The sequence below is a fragment of the Taurulus bubalis genome (genome assembly GCF_910589615.1).
Source record: "Taurulus bubalis genome assembly, chromosome: 13".
Taxonomy (NCBI): domain Eukaryota; kingdom Metazoa; phylum Chordata; class Actinopteri; order Perciformes; family Cottidae; genus Taurulus; species Taurulus bubalis.
The window spans coordinates 2,411,564-2,422,507 of NC_136601.1; the positions used below are offsets into that span (position 1 = coordinate 2,411,564).

Here is a 10,944-nt window from a genome sequence, read left to right on the forward strand (position 1 = left end):
GTTTTGCCATAACGGTACATATAAAGTATTTATTTGTAGAAAATATTAAAACTGAGTAATTCATCAGGCTCCCATATAGACACGACCTAAATATCACACTTATGTTAATGAGTTTAAAAACCTCCAAATGTATAAAAAAAACATATATTAAATTGTAAAGACTGAGTGAAAATGTAATGAATATTATGAAAATGTCAGTTACTTTAAAAATATATAAAAGTATAACAAGTGGGAAAAAGTTAGAAATAACCCAGAAATTACTCATAAAATATGGGTAAGAAATCATTTAAAATGTACTGGAATAAGAAGTTTGATACAGTAGTCAAACCTTACACATAATATGTTATAAGTGTTTCTCCTTCATGCTCCATCCTATAAAGAGATCTCATCAGTTAAAAAGATCAAACTCAGACCAGCAGGTTTAAAACAGTAAATCACTTTTAATTTAGTTCTCTCATCGGCAGGTGAGCTCATTTCTTTAAACATGATGAATGAAGTGCATTGGTAGCAGAAGCCCGACAGGATTTGATACATGCTCCGTTCAGATCCACACGTTAAGCCCACAGTACTCAAATAAAAACACTACAGTTCAGCTCTTGACCTGGTAGAATAAAAAGATAAGACAGACCCATCGCCAGATACAACGGTGGCAGCAATACACAGGATTGCCCAAGCAGTAAAGTACACGTTCCTTTAAGAAACAGGGAGAGAGAACGCGAAAAAAAAAAAACCTAGCCTCTGGGTTTTTAATCCCCAATTCAAGTAGTATTTACCCCTTCTTTTTTTGTCATGTGTTTGCGTGTTTTGACTTTTGTTTCTTAATAAATTCAAAGTTCAGCGGGAAAAAAAATAAACAAAAATGAGCCAGAAAATAATAAAACGTCCAGTTAATACATGTGTTGGTGGAGGAAGAGATGGGTTTAAAAAAAACAAATAAAAAAGGAGTGACATTCTGGATTCCTCAGAGGGAAACAAACAGCAGCAGGTGGAGGAAGAGGAGGAGGAGGAAGAGGAGGCGGCCATCTTCATGAGATGCATGGAGAGACTGGCGGCGATCTGACGTGAACGCTCTCAACCAAACCTGCGTCAGTTACCCTCAGAAACCCCCAGATAGTAGAACGCCCACGTTTAGGAGAGAGAACGAGGAGGAACCGGGTCAGGAACCAGGACACGAGTGAGTGTGTGTGTGTGTGTGTGTGACTTGTATCCTACTCGTTCTGCAGCGTAAAGAAAAGGTTTCTGTTATATTTAACGTTTGTCTAATTGGTTCCTGCTGCGGTAAAAACAAAAAAACAACAAAAAGGGACGAGAAATAACAATAAAAGAACCACTCTGTTATCTAACTGGTGTGTTGGGAGCCAGACGTTCCTCACTGGCGCTGCTGGGGGGCGTAGCGGCCCTCGCTGGGCGCGGCGCCCCGCCCGGAGCCGAAGCTGGGTTTCTGTGCCATGCCTCCGCGGGTGGGGGGGCCTCGGGGTCCTCCTCCTCCGCCGCCGCTTCCTCCTCCACCTCCGCCTCCTATTCTCTCCCGGGGCCCGCCGGGGCCTCCTGGACCGCGGGGCCGGATGTCCCGCCTGTCGCCCTCGCGGGCCGACCGGGTCTTCTTCTCCTCCACGTTCAGCCGGACGTCGCCTCTGAACTTGATGGGCTGGAATAAAAAATAAAAAGTTACTTTTTGTTTGTGAAAACTTTATTTTCTTCTCAAATATACAAACTGCAGCGGCCGTCTCACCCGGTTGCTGAGGATCTTCTGGACCGGTTCAGAGTCGTCGAACACCACGAAGCCAAAGTTTGGAAGCTTCCCTCCGCTGTTGATCCTCAGCTCCAGGACTGTGCCGTACTCTGGAGGAGACGGATCGGTTAACAGGGTGCACACACACACACACACACACACACACGCTTTTCCATTACAAACATTTAGTGAAATCTGGGTGTAAACAGTAAAAAGTGAGTAAATGTAGTATTTAAACTAACAATGAGAACACAAAGCATACAGTAAACCTTAAATGACACAAATGAATGAGACAATAGTTTGATTAAAAGAATAAACATTATATAGATGCCTGTATGTATGCCTGCTTATATTTTCTTTTAAAAGCATATTCATTATTTCAAGCGTAAATGAACGACATGAACACATGAATATAACACATTTACATGACTTTTACTAAACTTTGGGGATTTTATTTTTTCAAGGACTTTTCCAGGTTCTGGAAGTAACCATTTTAAAATTCCATGACCGTAAGAACCTCCTGTTTTTGAGCACTAAATAAAATAAAAAACACAACTCACGCTCAAAGAACTCCTTGAGCTCCGTCTTGTCCACGTCGTGAGGGACGTTCCCCACAAAGAGCTGCTGGGCGTCGGGGTACCGGACGACCCGGCGACCCTCGGTCTCGCCCTGCTCGCCCTCCCGAACTGAAAGACAACGGAGAGGGACGCTTAGCATGGTGTCATGTTTGAGACCGTTTCTGAAGGCCTCTATTAACGTGTGTGTGTGTGTGTGTGTGTGTGTGTGTGTGTGTGTGTGTGTGTGTGTGTGTGTGTGTGTGTGTGTACCTGGTCTGGGTCCTCTGTGCACCGGCGGCGGACCTCCAGGCCTCTGTTCCCTCGGCCTCTGGTCCCTCTGCGGCCTCTGTGTTGCTGTCTGGGACTCTGACTTCACCTCGGCTCTGGGCTGAAAGTCAACACACTTTATTTAGCAAGAAGAGAGGAACGAGCCGAGGTCACGACTTTATATATAACTTTTATAACAACAACAGCTGGGATTCATCATCGTAAAAGGAGGAAGCTAGTGTCTCTGGGAACGTTTCCAAAAGAAGACTCTGGTTTTTGGAGAGCGACTAGAGGCCTTAAGATCAGGAAACACCAGATGTTACCTTCTAAAGTTTGACGGAGAGGTGATTTGTGTTGCAAACCTACCGGTGCTGCGGGAGCGGCTTTGACGACGTGTGGGGGGATTCCTGAGACTGGGACGGCCCCACTGGGAGGGAGGTTCTTACTGGTGACGGACGCCCAGGAGAACGGCTGCGAGGAGAAACAACGGAGACACTTAGAGCTGCCGGACGACCAGAGATCCAGCCTTCAAAGACGACAGCGGTGAGGTTCTGGTTCCGCTGGCTCAGACCTACCCGGTTTTCCTCTGGCGCGGCGGGCGTGGGTTCTGCGGGCGCGGCGGTGGGTTCTGCGTTGGGGGCGCCGGCGGCGCTTTTCTCTTTCTGGTCGTCGGACGCGTTTGTTTCCGCCTGCGTCTCCGCCGCCGCCGTCGTCTCCGGCTTCAGCTCCACAACGTCGACCTCCTTCAACTCGACCTCCGGCTCTGGACTCGCTGCCTCTTCCTCCTCCTCCTCGTCGTCGTCACCAGGAGCCGTCGGCTCTGAACTAAAGACGGTGCGAGGCGGTTAATCGTGCTGCTCAACGACGGAGACTTTAACCTCTGAACTCCAAGACACCTTTCTCATTTAAAATCTAGCCAGGAAAAAAATATTCTGAGCTCCTCAAAGCATCTATGAAGCCATTTTTTTTCCAACATTGGTAACATAAAAACATGTTGGATATATATTCCAGTGTTTTCCAATTCATTAAAAAAACACTTAGATGACTTCTGGCATTCCAACTGTTATTTTGCACAAAGACCGTTTGAGTCATGGAGGCGTTTCCATAGAGGAGCTGGACTTTTAGAGTCAAGGCCACAGGTGGAGATGTTGAGCTTGAGGCTCAGAGTTACAGACTTAAAGAACATTGACATGATGTATAAAACATAAAAGCAGGTGAAGCGTTCACGACATACCAGGGCGTCGGGTCGTAGAAGGAGGCGGACTCCTCCTGCGCCACGTCAGGGGAGGGAACCCTCTCCTCGATCTCCTCCACCTCGTCCTCAGACTCTGAAAACACAACTAACGTGTTCAGGACGACAAATAAAGATCCACTTTTACTTTAAGCCGCTCGAAACAGAGAAAAGCCACACTGGTCACGAGGAAGCTGGCGAGCTTCACTCTTTAGAGCGCTGATTTTCAACCAGTGAGCCGTGGGAAAATGTCCAATGTCACTTAATCGGTCCAAAAACAATATGATTTAGTCGTTGTATTCCATTGTTGAGCGTCTGTGCCTGCAATATAGTGGAAGTCTAGTAATGAAATACTCTTCCATGCCAGTAGGTAGCGCAATAATGACCTAGCATACATACGCGGCTCAAGAAAGGTTGAAAATCACTGCTCCAGAGAATGAAGGAGAATCCCGCAACGTCGTGAATAACAAACATCAGACGGTCCAGAAGCTCACCTTCTGGAGGCTCCGAGTCAGAGTCCCCGAACACCTCGTCCTGGTAGCGGAACACGTCGTTGTGGACGTAGAATTTGTTTGCAACGGTGCCCTGAAGGAGGAAAGACACGGAGCATTAAAAACGTCTTCATCGGAAGGGGCGGGGCTACGGAAGGGGCGGGGCTACGGACCTCGGGCGCCAGCACGAAGGTCTGCATGAACTTCCTCATGGGCTGCATGTTGTTGGACAGCTCGCCCATCACCTGCACCACCACGCCCTCCGTCAGGGTGGCGTGGGCGTCCACGTGCCGGATCTTGGTGTGGCAGTCACGGAAACTCAGAGCCATCACCCGCTTGTGGATCTCCTGCAAAAAAATAAAAAATAAAAAAAATCTCACTGGAACTTTATTCTTCTTTAATGCTTCTGCTCCGTTTGATTTGCTTTTATTGTAAATGTTATTCAGAGGAACCAAATAATGTCTCCAGACTTTAAGAAAACTTGCTGCTCTGACTAAAACCATTTTATACCCGTTTAAAAAAGTCCAGACTTCTTTGTTCTGCACAGCGTTAGACGTGATATTGGAATATTAAACCATGGCTTTTCTTCTTCTAGCTGCTGTGATGATGATTTATACGAGTGTTTTTCTTCCCAACACAGAATTTGGAGGCTTTTTAAGTTTCTGACTGACGAGCTGCTGCACATTTAATAAAGAAAACATTTATATTCTAGTCACACTACTGTTCACTATATTTTAGTGCTGGGCAATATGACGAAAATAAAAAAATACACAAGATTTTGGACCAAATACAACGTTTTGAGTATTGGCGTTTCAATAAAACATGAGATCTTGGCTGAATAAACATCCGTAAAGTGGACTTAATGACTAATATTAGAACAGTCTGATGAGTTCACTGATGTCATCTTATAATATTCTAAATCTCAGACGATATCTGGTCTCATATCGTGGATATAATATAAATATATACAGAGCACGCTTTCAGCTCTACATTCTTACAAAGGGTTTCTCATTTAAAGTCTAAAAAGGAAACTGCAACAGAAGTTAGACAGTTTTGTAAATAAAAAGAATATCCTCATCTCTTCATAACGGCCTTTTAAGGCTCTTGCTGGCAGACAGACGACCTCGACCCTCAGAGTTTGAGCGTGGGAGTGAAGAGCCGCTCGGTGGAAACTACGGAGGAAAAAGCTTTTATCTGCTGCACCGCTTACAGATTGTCCGTAAACCGCCTCCACCGGCTTGCCGTTGTTGTCCAGGCCGCCGTGAACGTAGGACGAGTTCTTCCCATAGAACCTGAAAGAAGAGACGGGTTGTTAGTTTAGTTTATATGCCGAGGGTTCAGTGACCTCTGACCCGCAGGTGAGGGTCTCACCTGTGCAGGTAGTCGGGCGCCTGGTTCAGCAGCGTGTAATACTGTCGGACAAACTCTCGCCCGACCAGCTGGGCACTTGGCTTCTCCATCACCATTTCTTTGGTCAGCTGGAAGTCTCTGCGAGGAAGAAGAAGAAGAAGAGTGACGGTTAAACAGAAAAACGTGATGTTTGAGTCATTCATGAAGGAAGAAATCAGCTTTCAGCTCCTGAAATGTTTAACGTTGTGACGTTCTGGCACATTGTAAATGAGAATTTATTATTTTCTGATATTCGACCAAAAGATGAACTGATCACTTCATAGTTAGAATGACCGCTGGCTGCCGTGACGTTAGTCTGCTGCTGTAAGCAGCTGGACGGCGGCCATGTTGGCATTAGCATTTCTTGGGCTTTTGAAAGTTAAGTCTTGAGCCCTGATGTCAGGCGGCGTTTTGTGCCTTTGCTCCCAGATATCACACACACACACACACACACACACACACACACAGAGCCGATAAAAACACTACATTTGTGTGATGATGAATCATCCGCCGACTGGAGCCCGCGCACATTTTAATTTATTCTTCTGAATAAAACGCCAGCGGCGAGAAGAAGTGAGTCTTGATCTGCGAAGCTGACGGAGCCCGACGAGCATCTGGGCACAGAGACGAGGAACCGGCCGCTCAGGAACAAACCCGGCGGTTTGTTTCCATACCGAGTGGATGAAGCCGCTGCACTTTAATGTCATTTCCTCTGCTCAAATTAACCTTAATGCACATTTAGAAAAAGCACTCTCCATGCTTTTGTTTGTTTAAAATCGAGGGCGTGGACTCAAATAACCAGCGGCTTCGTTTCCTTTTACAAGTCGGGTCCCATTTGACCTTCAAACGTGGACTGGATCATTCGGGATGCGGTTTTATTTCAGGTGCCGGTTAACCTTCAACTCCGGCTGATCCAGAGTCAGTCACTGGAGAGAGTCCACAAATTAAAGCGGGTGGCTTCTGGCTCGAGGCGACGCGTCCGTCCACGTGAGCCGGTGGACGACTGCACAATTAACGGTAAATCGTGGTCACGATATTGCCATAAAAAGTTTTGCCCATAACGATGCACTGGACACACATCTTTATGGAGGACATTTTGTTCCTGCCACTGACCCCCACCCTCCTATGTGGACTCTACCTAAACACTAAATATACCCGTGTATTCAGATGCAATGCCTTGATCGGGGACGGGTGGTTAATGGCGATTTTCACTTTGACGCTCGCCCCAACACACCCACATTCTTTAGTTTCCTGTACATTTATTATTTTACGTGGTAATGCGACTGTGCCGTAAAAGCAAGCCTCCACCTATGTGAATGTTTGCACATGCGCCTGTCGGGTTTGATGGCTTGCAGACACAAGTTTCAAGTCCCTGCTAGCTGATCTTCATACTAAGGAATAACGACTAAAACATAAAAGGATGGTGATGTTCTTTATCCCGTCAACGATCCAATAAAAAAGACCCAAAAGCTACAATCTCACTTTGTGAATCGAGGGTGCAAATCTTTCCGGGCACAAAGATGTTGTATTCTTCAACCTGGAGATCTTTACGGTGTAAATAAGTATCACAGCTGCAGATTTAGAGCTTTAGTGAGTTTTCCCTGATGTACATGTGACTGAACAGCAGCCGACTTAGCTCTGAAACACTGCAGAACAAACAGTAATGGTCTAAAAGTGGAGTGTAATCAATGGTAAGGAGGCTAAAACCAGCCACCAGACTGCCTGCCACACCTGTCCACACAACCCAGCCATCTGTTCTGGCAAACCGCCTCCACACACACACAGATCCGGCTTATTAAGCCAATCACCTGTGAGGAGTAGCCCCAAAGAGCTGCAGGTGTGCTGGGCCCTCAGGTCAGAGAGAGGTGGGAGTTAGGAGCTAGAATGCATCCACGTGCATTTGAAGAGATGAAGTGCATATAAGGGCATGGCTGCAGAGAGCAGCTTGTGTAGAAAGTGCAAAGCATGGCATGGCAGACAAAAGGCCCCAACACGTGTCTTACCGGCTACTCTGAGCAGCCGGTGATGGGCAAGTTAACCCGGTTAACGGGCTCATACCGGGGGGGAAACCTGCGGGAGGACCGGTGGGAAGATTGTGGAGAAGAACCTCCCCCCAAAAAAACAAGATTATGAAGGAGAGAGGACGCGAAGGGAGGGAGTCACGACTGGATGGGAGCTTGGAGTGGGCTCCACATGGGCGGTGGGTACATCCTGGAAGGCCTAAGTGAAAACCGGACCCGGGATGTCGATGGCTATACCCCGACGTTTCAACACAGCTGTAACTACTTCATCACCTGCCGGCGCTTTAAAGTCCATCACCGCCACACGTATTATTTAATTTACAACATAACCGCCGCGCTACCGGCTATTAACGTCCTCACCAGGATGTAGACGGAGCCGTGAAAAAAAAAAAAAGCGACCCACCAGTTAATCTACCGACCACGACACAGGGAAACCCCGTTTGCGATTTGTTGTTTGTAACAGGAATACGTGATTGTTTGTGAAATAAGTATCAACTCACCTGTGGGTCGACTATCAAAAATAAATCGTCGATTTAGAAAACGGAGTGATTTCTTTGAATCACCTCGGCAGCTTCGCAACGTGCTTGAGTGCTCGGTTACCGGTTTCAGCTCCGCAACCAAACCTGACATCCCGCCTCTTACGAGGCCTCTGGCCAATGAGATTGAAGCCGTGCGACTCCTCCGCCAATAGTTTTAGCGCTACAGAGGGAGAGGGGAGGGGCTTCTTAAAATCTCAGCCAATCCCGAAGCGCTGTGTCGGCGCCTTGGGTTTCTCGACCAGGCCAATCGCGTCACAGTAGCGGCCGGGAGGTGCGATGGTTTAGTCGGCCGGGGCGTGCCGGTTGTTTGTTTGTTGGAGCTTCGCAGCAGCTAAGGCGGTGCACCGGAGCCTCTTCCCCGCTTAGGGGCGACAAAACTTTGCTTTTTATTTAATTACAGCGGGTGACTCATCAAATATAGTGCCGTTTCATTGGTGTAACGTCTCAAATGGGACAAACTCCGCATCTCAGAGGTTGTGTTGGTCACAATTGACCTCAAACAACTCCTAAACATGCTTTCAGTTACCTGCTCTGTTTCCCTATTTTGTGTGTCGCACACTATTTCTCCCCCTAACTGCAGTTACCACTTTTCCCGCCATTTACATCACATGACTACCTGCACACCTGATTGGTCATGCGTTACATAAACCTGCACGTGTCCGTTCTGTCTTTATATAATGCAGTGCCAGGTGTGTTCACCTGTTCAGACCGACCACCTGGTTGTGTTATTTAACAATATGAAGCTTGTTATCTTCACCTGTGTGTCGGTGCGTTGTGTTTTTTGGTTCCATGAGCCGATACGCACTCTGACAGACACATGACGGTGTAAAAACGTTCCTTAAAAGTCCACATCATTGCAGTTGATACTGCGGTTTAATGTTGCATGTTTCCAAAAACATGTAAATGACCTTAAAGCATCTGATGCATGAATAATGCACCTGTTAAAACACCTGCAACCTAATACTAGTGAAGTCTATACATGGGATTCAGGTTTGCTGATGTGTACAACAATGGAGGACAGTTTTTGAGGGACTGTACATTGTACATGTATTACAATATGCTGTATTTTAGATAGATAGATAGATAGATAGATAGATGTAAACTTTGTTTATCCCTAAGGGGAAATTAGTGTTTTCACAGTAGCAAGCAACTTACATAGAAGACACAAAAAAGACACACAAAAATATCAGGAATGCAAAATACTGAATATATACAACAACAGAGCGTATTAATTTAGGAAATAAACAATACAGAAAGTGCAAAAATGCAAAGTATGTGCAGTGTATATAAAGTGTATATAAGTATTTACAGTGACTAAACAACACAAGCGGTGCAAGGGCTGTTGATGTTGATGTTGAGTTTACGATACAGGACCATATGATAACTGTTCATATCATCTTTAAAGCCATTGTTCTGATACTGTTATGAGTTTTGAGAATAAACATCTGTGTGCATAGACTCTTAGTGTTTTACTCTACAAATGCAAACGTTTGTAGGTTTGCTTTTCCAAGAAATTTGCAATATCTTGCTGCTTATTCCACTCAGGAAACAAGAAATGTGTTCATAATAAGTTGTTTTTTACATACATGCATATATATATATATATATATAAAATCATGCACTTATTTTTTTTTTTAGATGAGCAGGTGAAACAAGCTGGAGCAAAGTCCGGTGTGTGTGTTTGAGGTTAATTTTTATAAAAGGTTGCAGCGACATTTCCCAGAAAAGAAGCAGAAAAAAGACTTAGCACCCGCCTCTGTGGCCTCAGGGTGGGGGAGAGGGACCGGGGGGAGGAGGGGCCTCTGAGCCTCAGGGTGGGGGAGAGGGACCGGGGGGAGGAGGGGCCTCTGTGGCCTCAGGGTGGGTGTGGGCAGAGGGGAGGAGGGGCCTCTGTGGCCTCAGGGTGGGGGAGAGGGACCGGGGGGAGGAGGGGCCTCTGAGCCTCAGGGTGGGGGAGAGGGACCGGGGGGAGGAGGGGCCTCTGTGGCCTCAGCTTGGGTGTGGGCAGAGAGGAGGAGGGGCCTCTGTGGCCTCAGGGTGGGTGTGGGCAGAGGGGAGGAGGGGCCTCTGTGGCCCCGCCTGTTGTTTCACATTCTTGACACCGGAGTCTGGATGAGCGGGTGGGGATGGTAACAGGGTGCTCGTCTCCCAGGGGACCGCGAGCAGCTCGGAGCCTCCAACACTTCATGTAACTCAGGCCATGGAGGCATGTTGTGAAGTCTAGTCAGTGCTTCTTTGACCCAAATGTTGTTGTTGTGTTGTTGTTGTTGGCCTCGTATTGTTTATGGCCTTGTTGTTTGGGCTATAGGTCGTAGCTAAAGCCACAAAGTTAAAATATTCAACAAACAGAATCTAAATACATGTGTGCACTTTATGTTTACCAATAGCAGCTTATTATTAACAGCGTTTTATGGTGTTCTTACAGCACATCCACACAGACGCTTTCACTCACTGCCTGATTACACTTTCTCACAGGAAAGAAACACCAACAGCTCACTAATCATTTGTCAATGACAAGCGGGGACGGTTAACATGATTATTGATTCTGTAAAGTTGTTCATTTTAACAAAGAGATTTATGGGGATTGACTGATTCTGCCGAGTGAAACCAGGGGAGACTCTGGTTGTATAGAAGTCTATGCTTCCTGTGTTAGAGCTGCATTCTCTCTCCTGACCACCAAGGGGCGACTCCTCTGGTTGTATAGAAGTCTATGCTTC

General features: G+C 46.5%; 1 protein-coding gene across 1 annotated transcript; it reads right to left on the bottom strand.

The window, feature by feature from the left end:
- Positions 1-434: 434 nt before the first annotated feature.
- On the bottom strand, positions 435-8,222 carry g3bp1 (GTPase activating protein (SH3 domain) binding protein 1). The gene is made up of 12 exons (XM_079229088.1): positions 8,189-8,222; positions 5,650-5,766; positions 5,489-5,570; positions 4,452-4,625; positions 4,282-4,372; positions 3,791-3,884; positions 3,132-3,381; positions 2,923-3,027; positions 2,560-2,677; positions 2,293-2,418; positions 1,733-1,842; positions 435-1,648 (listed from the first exon to the last, which is right to left on the bottom strand). Exons 2-12 carry the CDS (start codon positions 5,742-5,744, stop codon positions 1,370-1,372), a joined length of 1,524 nt encoding a protein of 507 aa, XP_079085214.1. The 5' UTR covers positions 5,745-5,766; positions 8,189-8,222; the 3' UTR covers positions 435-1,369.
- Between the last annotated feature and the right edge of the window lie 2,722 nt (positions 8,223-10,944).

Bases quoted from the DNA above. Each gene is read 5' to 3' on its own strand.
- g3bp1 (XM_079229088.1), bottom strand. From the start codon at position 5,744: ATGGTGATGGAGAAGCCAAGTGCCCAGCTGGTCGGGCGAGAGTTTGTC. The intron at 3,382-3,790 runs GTATGTCGTGAA...CACCGTCTTTAG, and splicing joins TTCTACGACCCGACGCCCTG to TTCAGAGCCGACGGCTCCTG. The intron at 2,678-2,922 runs GTAGGTTTGCAA...GTTGACTTTCAG, and splicing joins AAGCCGCTCCCGCAGCACCG to CCCAGAGCCGAGGTGAAGTC.